The 13,015-nt window shown below is 41.6% G+C and overlaps 1 protein-coding gene across 1 annotated transcript in view; it reads left to right on the top strand.

The window, feature by feature from the left end:
• Positions 1-13,015, top strand: part of LOC145398631 (cytochrome P450 2L1-like) — a 169,265-nt gene that overhangs the window by 16,890 nt on the left and 139,360 nt on the right. The window contains exon 3 of the mRNA XM_080271440.1: positions 5,615-5,745. Coding sequence (XP_080127566.1) covers positions 5,615-5,745 — 131 coding nt within the window. The remainder of the gene's footprint in view (positions 1-5,614; positions 5,746-13,015) is intronic.

Genomic DNA, 13,015 nt, shown 5'->3' with positions numbered 1-13,015 from the left:
GCGGGGGGCGGGAGACACAATCTGGCCGCGCTATGGGGTGGTGCTACCACCAGGTTGTGTTAGGAAGGATTCTGCCACTGTATTCCCTTCGTGTTGTAAAAGATGACTAAAATGGACGGAGTGAGGGGACTAGGGACCCCCTCTGTATTTTCAGTTCCTGCAGTGAGTCAGGGCATCGAAAGGGAAGAGGGAATGAGTTATCCTCGAATCATGAACTTTGGGTCTGTGGATGTAGTACGATTGAGGCTAAATGGGAGGAGACTGGGAGAACGGTTGTGAGAAGAAAGTTGGATGTGTTAGCCTTGACTGATACAAAAATGGAAGGGAAAGTTGAATCTAAGTTTGGAAGTGTGACTATAAAGATGTCATGAGTTGACAGAGGAAAAGCGAGAGAAGAAGTGGCTTGTTACTGAACTCGGAAGTATAGCAGTGTGTGACTGAATGGAAGGAAGTGTCATCGAGACTGATGTGGGTGAATGCGAAATTTGAACGTGAGCTGTGGGTATCTGTGGGTGCATATGGATCTGGAAGTGAAAGGAATGAAGAAGAGAGGGAGTCATTCTGGAGTGATGTTGATGAGTGTCTGCAGAGTTTTGGAGCAAATGTAAGTGTGGTAATATTGGGAGATCTGAATGCTAGAGTCGGAACTGTAACAGTTCAAGGTGTCGCTGGTATGCAAGGTGTGCCTGAATGAAATGATAATGGGGAAAGAATGATAATAATGTGTGTTGAATGAGAGATGGTGATTGGAAATACCTTGTTCGAAAAGTAAGATATAAGTACATATGCATGGGTGAGACAGGAGGGTGGAAGGGTTGTTGACAGAGCGTTGATAGACTATGTGGTTCTGTTCAGGAATGTACAGTAAGAGGAAGATTGTTGGATGTGAGAGTTTTCAGAGGGGAGGGTGGAGGTATGTAGGACCACTACTTGGTGAAGGTAAAGCTGAGAGTAAGTTTGAGGTGGATGAGAGCTAGGAGAGTTGGGTGTGACAGAGAGGTTTTGAAAGTGAGTGAGTTGGACAAAAGAGAGAGAATGAAAGAGTATCAGGAGAAGCTGAAAGATGGGTGGAACACAGTGAAAGATAGGAAAAATGGCAGTGTATAGGAGGCTTGGCAGTTGTTTAAGAGTACTGTGGTTAAGTATGTGGAAGACGTGTGTGGTGTGAGATGAGTGGGTAGTGGTGTCAGGAAGGGTAGTGAATGGTGGTGCGAGGAAGTAAGTATGGCTGTGGCTGAGAAGAGACGTGCATACGAAGTGTGGCTGCAGAGGACGGATGAAGTGTCATATGAGAGGTATAAGGAAATGAGGAATAGAGCAAGAAGAGCTATGCATGATGCTAAAGTGGCAGTGCATGAATTAAAGGGTGGCTGACTTAGAATTTTCAACATATTACAGGAAAGTGTTTTGGAAGGAGGTGAAAAGGATGTGGAAATGAGATTCTGGGTGGGAAGAGCGAGTAAATGCAGAGGATGGAAGGATGTTGAGATGGATGCAGTAAGGAAGAGAAGGGCAGAGTATTTTCAAAGATTATTAAATGTAAAGGAGGAAAGGGAGGGGCGGCTAAGATTGTGGTAGATGGAAGGGAGCAAGGAATATATGTGTTGGGGGAGTCGAATGATTCTTTGATCACGATGGAGGAAGTGCAGGAGGTGGTAAAGGAGATGAAAGCAAGGATAGCTGAAGGTATGGATGGGTGCGCTGTTAAATGTTTGACAGGTGGCGGAGCGACTATTGTCGAGTGGTTAGTAAGACTGCTGAATGTGTGTTTTGTGAGTGGTGTGGTGCCGATTGACTGGGCAAGTGGGTGTGTGGTTCCGTTCTACTGTATTAAGGCAAGGGTGATAAGTATGACTGTACTAGTTATAGGGGTATAAGTCGATTGAGTGTTGTAGATAAGGTGTAAAATGAGTGCTGATTAAGAGAGTTAGAGAGGGTACCGAGGGAGTTACTGGTGATGAACAGTGTGGTTTTAGGAGAGAGAGAGGAGATGTGTGATTCAGGTGTTTGCTGTAAGACAGATTTGTGAAAAGTATATGGCGGATGATAAGGTTGTGTTTTGGGAGTTCATGGATTTAGAGACAGCGTTTGATAGAAGTGATAGGGAGGCTTTGTGGACTGTTTTGAGATTGTATGGACTAGGTGGTAGGTTGTTAAGAGGAGTGAAAAGTTTTTATGTACTGTAAATAGTAGAGTGTATGTAAGAGTGGGAAATGCTGTGGTTGACTGCTTTCCTTTAAGAGTGGGGCTGCAGCAGGGATGTGTGATGTCACCTTGGCTTTTTAATAGTTATATGGATGGTGTGCTAAGGGAAGTGAGTGCGAGAGTATTAGGTAGAGGTTTGAGTCTGGTGAATGCTGATGGTAGAGAACGGAAATTGAGTCAGCTGCTGTTTGCAGATGATACTGGATTGGTGGCTGATTCGGAGGAGAGATTGCGACAGTTTGAAATGGTGTGTGAAAGGAGGAAACTGAAAGTGAAAGAGAATAGGAGAAAAGTAATGAAGTGTATGAGGTTGGTAGATGGTAGGAGGATGAATGTAGTATTGAATGATGACTTGCTTCAGTAGGTAGACTGTTTTAAGTATTTAGGGTAATATGTTGCTGTAGATGGAAGAATAGATGTAGAGGTGAAGTTTAGAATGAATAAATAGGAAAGGTGCTGAGAGAAATGAAAAAAGTGTTTAGATGTCGTTCACTTAGAATGGATGTAATGAGAAGGCTGTATGAGGAGTAGTGGTACTGAGTGTGTTATATATTGGGCTGAAACGTGGATTATGAGAGTAGCTTGGAGGAAGAGATTGAATATAATGGAGATGAGGTGTCTGAAGAGTATGTGTGGAGTGACCCATGGATAGTGTGAGATAGTGTAAGAAATGATGAAGTGCAAAGGAGAACTGGAGTTATGCAAGAGATGGCTGATCAAGTTGAGGAGAGAGTGTTGCTGTGGTTTGGACACATGGAGAGAATGGATGAAGAGCGATTGGTGAAAAAGAAAACTGGATCAGATGTGAGAAGTGTAAGGCTGAGAGGAGGATCACAAATAGGAAGGATGGACAGTGTGAAGAGAGCGTTAGTTGCAAGAGGGATGTCTGTAGAGCAAGGAAGAGTGGCTGCTCGTGATAGGGATGACTAGAGAGAAATTGTGAATGCATAAATGGTGATGCAACACTTACGGGATGTTCTCCCACACCTGGTCTGATCAGCTGATTGGGTCAGGTGCGGGGAAGGAGATGAGTCCATCATGATGTGGCAGTGGTAAGCCAAATCTGCTGTCGGGCCCTGCTACAGATGTTACTGGATTGCACTGAGAAGTTGACCCTCATGCGGCATGGTGCAGTGAGAAGTGGACCTATCTCCCCTTAGAGGCTAAGATACGAGAAAATGTGTGTGTGTGTGTGTGTGTGTGTGTGTGTGTGTGTGTGTGTGGATGAGTAATCTGGTGAGTGTGTCGTCCTGTCTCGGTTACCCCCCTTTAGAGGGAAAAGCCTAGGTTTACAGAAAGATAGACAGATAATGAAAGACAGATGATGGCTGATAATAATGATAACAATAATCCATCCAACCATCACCCAATTCTTTTCTGCCCCATTAGGAGTGCAGGGTTCCCGGGCAAGGCTGCTAAGTCTCGATATTTAAGGCAAGGGTGACCAACCTCACTCGTCTCTGAGTGACGTCACGCGAGAAATAAACCCCAACCATCTCTCGGATGGAAACATTTACAGGCCGCACCCGGCTGGAGTGCCATATCCCACTAGACCATTAGACATTATGTGGTTAATATGGTGACCATCCAACGTAGTAAACTGTTTCCTGGATTACAGAAAACAATTTGGGTTTGTCACTCAGTATAGCGGCACCTGGAGAGAGAGAGAGAGAGAGAGAGAGAGAGAGCGAATGCTGCTGCTGCTGATGATGATCATAATGATGATTCTAGAAATGGACTGCCATGGGAGATGTATGCTGATGACTTGGTGTCGATTGCAGATAATTAAAGGCAGAAGGAGGAAAGATTTAGAAAATAGAGAGACAGAATGAGGCACAAGGGTTTGAAAGGAAATGCTGGTAAAACAAAGTGATGATATCTGCATCTGGTGGTTGTACTACTAAAGCAAAGGAAGAATGGCCATGTGCGGTTTGCTGCAAGGGTGTGGGAAGTAACTTCATCTTGTGCAGTATTCGTGATAAGCAGGTTTTGTGTGGGCGGTGTATCAGGGAGAGTATGTAGAGATTGTCAGTCGTGAAAGGACTGATCTCCCAGGTGTCTCTTGGGTGTATGGAAAAATTTTGCTATCTAGGGAACATGTTACGTGTTGGAGGTGGGACGGGAGCTATCTCTGTTGCCGGGGTACTAAGTGGTTGGAGGAAGTTCGGGAAGCTTTTGCCTCTCTCGACTACGAGAGGGCTCTTCCTCCGTGCTTAGGAATCTTTGTACGAGTATGCGGCATGTGTTAGAAGTGTATTGCTGTATGGTAATCAGACCTAGGCAGTAAAGGAAGAGGACATTCGTATGGTAGGCTTATAAGTACAGAAAAGACAATGATTAGATGGGTGTGTAGTGCGTCCTTGAATGTGAGGCCTGGGGGAGGGGGGGATAAGTTTACGATTGACGAATTTAGAGGAAGGATGGAACTGAAGTGTACTGGTGTTGTGATGAGGGGTAGATTGAGATGGTTTGGGCATGTGGAGAGGATGGATCGTGATAGCTGGGTGCGGTAAGTGAGAAGTGTTAAAGTTGGGGGTTGGGGTGCAAGAGGCAAAGCAAAGATGATATGGGACAAGGTCATAGAGTGTGACTTTTGGGATACGGGACTGAATAGGGAGGTTGCCAGAGAATGGGGAGCGTAGAAAGCCGCCATTAAATGACAATGGCTGACTCACGCAAGCATGTTGGAACCTTTATAAACGAGACGATGATAATAATAATAATAATAATAAATGGAAATTGCCATCAGCAGTTTCAAAAACTCACCACATGACAAGCTATCGCTGAACCTGGTGATTTCAACGCCCGTCATATAGTGAACACTTCGAAATGAAGAGCTGGTGTAGTTGGGCATCCCCTAGAAGAATGTGAAACACGTTGGGAGAAGGTGAATGCAGTGAAATCCTCGCAGAGAAAAATGGCAGAGCCCAACTTACTCTCCATTGACCCCTGGAAAATCTCAGAATCTAATGACTCAAATGGGCCCATAGTCATTTCAGACCTTCTTCCTGACCTTGGCTATGTCCTACAAAAACTTCAAGTCTGTACCTTTAGCGGTTTCTTAAAATCCGCGAATAGACTAGTTTTATAGGTTTTTTGATGTAACTGGGAAACCAGTACTGGGAACTGGATGATACTGAGTCATATGAAGCCGCCAGCTGGGGAACTGATGGCCAAGTATGATGAGCATAAGTTTTAAATTGAGCGAATACAAGCAATTTACTTCTTAAGAAAGAAATAATAATAATAATAATAACAACAATATCGACAAAAACAGTATAATTTACCATTGGTGTAGTCAGTTATAAATAATAATAATGATGATGATGATGATGATGACAATAATAATAATAATAATAATAATAATAATGACGATGATGGTGATGATGATGATGCACTGGTTCCACAGATGGAGAATGGGAACACAGACGATGTTATTCCTCCACGATCAGAATCTGGTGAGGGAGGCATTCACCAAGCCGGAGATACTAGCCAGACCAAACTGGGTATTTTTTCGCTTCATGGAAGAGGATGAGTGGGGTGAGTTTACTGTATTGAGATTGTTCCAACCTGGCACAGATACCTAACCTCTTTCAGCTTAGTTAATGGCTTAGTGTGGAACGACTAGTTCAATAAACCTCATTTATTTTTACTTGAAGAAGAGCCCTGACCCCTTTCAGCCCGGTCGATAGCCAGGTTTGTTCTGGCGGGAGTGTTGACATGACTTTAGCTCATTGATTTTTAATTAGGCTGAGACTTTCGTCCATCTGCAGCTGAATTTCTGCGGGTGAATAAGACAATACTACGGCTCAATATCCTTTCCAAAGAACTTCCTCGTGTCTAGTAGTACGAGTATATTGTTGTGCTTTTTTTTTTTTTTAAGAACATTAAAAAACGAGAGATCGCAATTTTATGCCTAGTTAAAATGAAGAGATCACGGTAGCCAAGGAGACTCATTCGTACCTTATAACCAAAATCACTGAATGTTGTGAAACCACGACTAAATTTTCAGGTTGTTGAAGTGGCCCAGGTCCGTTTGATGAAAAAAAATAGGCTGTCAATTCCTCGCTATATTATAATGGTTATGTGTCAGTATCACAACTTGTTTCATACATTGCATGCTGCAAGTTAGGGGAATTGGCAGATCAACTCTACAAGGCTTCAACGAGAGCCTCGCGGCCTTATTGGGCCGCAATGTACTTCCCAGATGAGAACAGTTTCTGAACAGCAACCTCCATCACCACCACCACCATCACAGCTACCACCACCACCACCACCACCACCACCACCATCACCATCATCACAGCTGCCACCACCACCACCACCACCACCACCACCATCACCATCATCACAGCTGCCACCACCACCATCACAGCTACCATCACCCTAACCATCACAACTACCATTACCACCACCACCACCACCACCATAACTACCATCACCACGACTACCACAACTAACATCACCACCACCACCACAACTACCGTCACCAGCACCACCACAGCTACCACCAGCATCACCATCATCATCATAGCTACTCTAACCACCACAACAACCATCAACACCATCACAGAAAACTCCATTTTCTGTTGAATATAATCTTCTGTTCTAAGCATCAATGAAGTACTAGTCATCGGAGTGTAAATGTATAACCTCCCTCCCTCCCCTCCCTGTGTGTGTGTGTGTGTGTGTGTGTGTGTGTGTGTGTGTGTGTGTGTGTGTGTGTGTGTGTGTGCTTAAAGATGTATGAAACTCCACAGAAATGCTCCGTCGCCTCTTCCACATGCGCGTATTGTAACACCAATGGGGACAAGTACTGAGGGTCAAAACGCCCCTCCAAAAAGTATCATTCGACATGTAAAATGAAACTGGCCCATCTGGGACCCAGTTCCGACCACCCTGCCAAGTTTCATCATAATCCTTACTACAGTTTTGGTTGCACTACACACACACACACACACACACACACACACACACACACACACACACACACACACACACACACACACACACACACACACACACACACACAGAATTCTAGTGACGGAGCGTTGTGGCAATATTTCCCTAATTACCTGAGGGATTAACACACACACACACACACACACACACACACACACACACATGAAGCGTCATGTACCCTTCTTTTTTTTCTTTTCTTTTTAGTTCGTCCAGCTTAACCTTATTCTGGGCGCAGTTGGTATTTTATTAATGTTAGATCCACGTCCAGACATTTCATCAGTCTAAGAAAATTTCTAACGGTCTAAGAGTTAATAAAGATATTTTTCAGCCCTCTGCCGTTAGTTGAACCACACCATTAGGTTGCGGCCTGAATAACGTAGTGCGAGAGAGTTAACTTGGAAATTTTTGTGTTTGCAGTTTATTTCCCGTAGTTCTGCGACAAAATAATTGATTCCACATACAACGGCTCTACACCCTGTTTATAACACGTCTCGCGACTAGCACCATATTTTAGACTTGACACTTTTCTGTAGCTCAGTGGCAAATGGGACAGCATTACGGCTCCATATCCTTTCCGTGGTTCCTCTTGGTGACGCCAGCGTGTTTTGTACTAATGTCTTTTTACAACTTCGTGACAGAATAAGCCTGTACTGTGGGTCATCTTATTACAGAATTTCTTTGTGATTTGTGATTTGCACTATATTCTAATGTCATGTTACAGCTCCGTGGCAAATTAAGACATTACTACTGCTCTGTATCCCTGCCATTGCATTTCTTCGTATCTTGCTTCATATTCTAGTGTTAATATCTTGTTACAGCTCATCATTTGAGATGAATGAGTGATAAGTTTAGGTCAAGTTAATGTGTAAGGGTTTGGGGACTCCATGGTGCATTGGTTAGATCACCTAGGTAGTAACTGAAAGAGCCTGAGGTGTCTTGTGTCGACCAAACTCGCGGTCATTTTTATCCTCTTGTGTATGTTCACATAACAGTACAACTGGGGACCTGGATATGACATCCAATCAGCTGCGAGTCGTGTTCACGAGGGAAAATCAAGAGTTCGCATTAGCTGGCTGTTTATTTTAATGGCGGTTGAATTGTCTATACACATTTATCTATATCATCTTCTTCCAGTATGATGACCACTTCCCTTATTTTTTCTTGATACTACTGGACGATTTTGTGTAGCTTGGGAGACCCCACCTAAAGAGTGAGTTAAAGAAACATCCAGCACCTCGACTTAGCAGCGATTATTATTATTATTATTATTATTATTATTATTATTATTATTATCAATATTTTTTTTTTTTTTTTGGAGGGGAGGCAAGGGCCGCCAATTTTCCAAAGCATCTGTGATTAAGCAAGCTTCCTGAGACAGGTTTGTTTACTGCTAAGTTCCATTCATACTGACCTTTTCTGTTTATCCTTTGTTTTATCATCCCGAATTCCCTGTGATCGTGACTGCTAATTACCTACCTTGAGTGTTAGCCCCTTGTTCATGACTAATGGCCCCCTTACCTTGAGTGCCAGCCTTTTGACCTGGTAATTCTGTAAATTTACGTTTAAATAATATCTATGCTCAGAATCCCTTTCCCTTATATTCTTTTGCTAAGAGTTTGCTGACTGTGAGAATATAGCAGCATATGCCTTATAAATACTTGGCTGCAATAAAGCAATATGTATAACCTTTGCTGTTGCAGCGTTGCAACAAATAATTCTTCACGGAAGAACAGTCAAGCGACAAATTTTCTGGAAGAACAGCTTCCAATTTACCAAAGCCCACGTAAAATCATGTTCAAAACAATCATATGTCATTTATCAACCCGCAGTATTGTTACTGAGTTTGCAAATTTCGTTGTATATGTCGATATTAAGAGTAGTGTCATATCCACTAACAGATGATATTTAAAGGTTCATATCTCTTCACATTAGTACCAGGTTAAAATTCCTAGGGAACACTACTTTCCCTAAGACTTGGTACCGTAGCAAGACTTGAGAAACTTTTTAATTAATTTATTTATTTTTTTAATGCGTCCGACTCTAGGCATTGGCTTTTAAGGCCGGTTCCCTGAGGCTCAGCAATCCTGGTACATACTATACACTTCTACATGTCACCGCCTGAGCGCTTACACTCGTAGTCCCTACTGAATTGGTGTTAGGGCTGTATTGGTATTAACGGGATGTCTTTACATGTCGGTGGGTCTTATGGTAGATCAGTAAAGTCTACTTTATCGACATTCAAATCAAACTGTTTGTTGCCTCAGCCGGAATCTGAACTTGTCTAATGAGACAGCACACCATCTCTCTACCGACTCGGCCACCGCCTCCCCTAACTGCTTTAGAGTGCCTCAGTAAATGTAATATGCTTCCTCACTTTGACTGTTATTCATTCACAACGTTTCTATCTACTCTATATGTACCTTCACCATATTTATATATTTAAACTCTGCTTCATTTTGTAACGCCATCTTCGCTGTGGTAGTGTGCTTCCCCTTCAAAGTGTTTCCTGGATTTCTCTGAACTTTCCTGGCTTATACCACTGCCTCCAACATAATGCCTTGCCAGTGTTTCTCAGCCTCCACTGCGTTTTTTAAGCTTCATAAAAGCTCTGAGGTTTCCTGCTCTCACTCCTCGGAAGTACGGGATAAATGTCAACAGATATTTGAGAAAACCAAAAAATTCTACGTAAATGAAGGATGAAGGTCAAAATAGAGTAAGACTTTACCTCTTGAAGTAGTGACAGTACTGATGCCTAGTTATATTATGAACAAACATACGAATTATGAACCAAACGTGTAATGTACAGCACGTATGGTAGCCCCCCCCCCCTCTCTCTCTCTCTCTCTCTCTATCTATCTATCTATCTATCTATCTCTCGTGACAAATTGCAATGCATAACAAATTTCCTTCGAAATATTTAGAAGGCAGTATTTTCCCGCCTGTCCCTGTTTCTCCCCCTCGCTACGTCACTGCCTCCAGTTCCAAATCTCTCGCAAACTGTTTAGTAACATGAATTCTTCTTCAGCTATATTCTTGCTATTAACAAAAAACTTATTTTAGTCTGAAACAGACTTTTCGAACAAAGGGCGTTAGATACCTGTCTGACTAACACCTTTACTACACAAGGTCACCTCTGTGAATTATGAACTTGTCTGCAGATAGCAAGAACAAACAAGGAACAAACAAAAAGAAACGTCACATAATTCGAGGGGTTAATGCAATTATGTTATCTTCTTGCTGACACCAGACGACTGTGTGCAGCTCATTGAACTGGAGGAGTGTGATACAGCTTTCACTAATACCTGCACCTCCGAGGATCTCACGTTGTTTAATATAACTGTCTGGTAACAACAAAGATAAACCACAAAAAGACATCACCGTACTGTGCTGTAGATATTACATGGAATCGGCTATGTCATTCACTTGCGTACGAGTATGTACGTATATGTATGTGCAGTATGTTTGTTTGTTTGTCTGTATGTAGCAAACACCGGAACTTGTCAAATGTATATATACATAAAAAAAATGCATCTGCAACCTTTGCAGGGTTGGTAGCTAACATACCAAGTTTGGCTCAGGTTAGCGTCATTAGAAGAGGTGTTTTGGCCGTCATCTGGCATGGTCGGAGGTGAAATGTGGCAGGTTGTGTGAGTAGAGCTGTCCGCGTTTCTCGCAATCTTCACTGATACATTCAGGAAACACCATCTTAATTGGGCGATAAATGTGACTTCGTATTTTCACTTTTACGCAACTGATATTGTGATTATATGTATGTATGTACAGTAGCTCTATAAAGTAATGTCACAGAGTTCACTAATTGTATATGGGCTTTGCAACATCTCTTAATAGCGCAAGTGTATGTACAGAACAAGCCAGACAGAAGAACCTGATACAGTCAAGGTGGAGGATGTACGCTCCTTTCCACCCTTAGTAGATGGCTGGTCGTTGTTGGATCATTTCCACAACACACATACCAAGGCGGTTAACATTTATTTCTCTATGGACTCGGAAACTGTGAAACTGTCACTCTGTTTTATAATGGTATTATAAATTGTTTATCTGTTCAAGATTTTTATTATTTCAGGATAGTAACACACCCAAAAAGTGACACTGACTTAATTATATCACTGAGTCTCGATCATGGTGATCAGGAGCTTGTTCAGCAAGATTCACCCACGCAGTATATTCCTTCACGGATTAAATATAAATAACAAAACATCTATAATGAGATAATACGATGTTGATGTCTCTGTCAGTTTCCTTAAACATGTCCCTACAGGGTCCACCGTATGTAATCTCGTTTCCTTCTCGACAATCGTTGTGTAATGAATGATGTGGTAGTTGCCCGCATATGAGCCCCCACATTAATATACAGACTAGTCATCCATTGATCTGTTACGTAGAAGGAAATGGTTCGTATAACAATATACAGTCCAGTAGAATTTTTTAAAACATGCACCAAATAATATACTATTACAAAATGACGAATCTTTTTAACAGAGGCGTAGCCAGAAAGTTCACAAGGGAGGGACCGAAGCGAGCTTCTGCAGCTGGGGGGTCTGGGGGCGGGCGCTGTAAGACCCCCTCCCAGGAAAATTTTTGAAAACTAAGTACCGGTACTTTTAGGGGCTTTCCGAGGCCTATAAAAGAATGTATTGGAATATTTAGGTGCTAACGCAATACAATGAAAACTGTGAAAAATAGAGCAAGAAAATGATTTTGGTAGAAAAAAAAGCTTACTCTAATGTTCCTTACGGAATAAAAGAACAATAATGCATTTGGGAGTCTCATGTGCATTTTCATCGCCTTTGAGAGCATAATAATCTTAGCTAAGTTAGTTGGAACCTAGAAATGTCAAAATTAATCTGACAGGTGATAAAAACATTTTATTTAGTTCTAAAGGAAAGCAATTAATTTTAAATATTTCACAAATCTCTTGGTACCTCAAGACTCAAGTATCACATAACATATTAAGAACCACTTCCATAGTCCATACATCAGCTATAATTATAAATGTGCCATGCATTGGAATTCTGCCTACTTGGTTAAGCTAAAAGGGCAAGCCTTTAAAATATGCAAAATTACGTAGACTTGTCTGCTCATTTTAACTGACTGTTCTAAGAAAAAAAGTATCTTACAGGATATATATATATATATATATATATATATATATATATATATATATATATATATATATATATATATATATATATATACACGATTTATACTTTGATCACTGGTAATAAAAGCTCTAGCACTCATTCAGGCTGATCGTTTTCATACTTTGAACAGAATATTGCTTAAGAAATCATAGTTCTGATTAAGTTAACTAGAGGGAAACACTGAATAACAAAAAAGATAATGTCGAACTCAGACACAAAAAAATGTAGTTTCATTCATACTGGTTCTCCATAACCGCTGTATCAACTAAAATGAGAGAAAAAAAACATCAATTCTAGTTAAACATATACGCTATCAGTAATTTTGCATGCCATGACAGTAATGTATGTTCATAAAAGGAGATTAAGTCTTCTTGCTTTTCTTTTTGACAACCGATCCAAAATTATGTCTGCATGACGCTGACTCACCACGATTCTCTCTCTCTCTCTCTCTCTCTCTCTCTCTCTCTCTCTCTCTCTCTCAAGTGATTTATTTATTTATTTATTTATTTATTTATTTTTAAAGATTTATCATTTTTTTTTAGCCCCATACAGTTTCAAGACCCTAAAAGAGGGGACGGCCTCCTCCTCCGCCCCCCCTCCCCTCTTCGCTACGCCCCTGCTTTTTACCAACCAAAGTAGGATTAGCTGTATGCTAATCCAGTCTCCTAACAGGAGTGTTTACTTGG

The sequence above is a fragment of the Coenobita brevimanus genome, chromosome 46 (assembly GCF_032717465.1).
Source record: "Coenobita brevimanus isolate Jiangsu-jjx chromosome 46, ASM3271746v2, whole genome shotgun sequence".
Lineage (NCBI taxonomy): Eukaryota > Metazoa > Arthropoda > Malacostraca > Decapoda > Coenobitidae > Coenobita > Coenobita brevimanus.
This window is presented reverse-complemented; position numbering and strand designations above follow the sequence as displayed.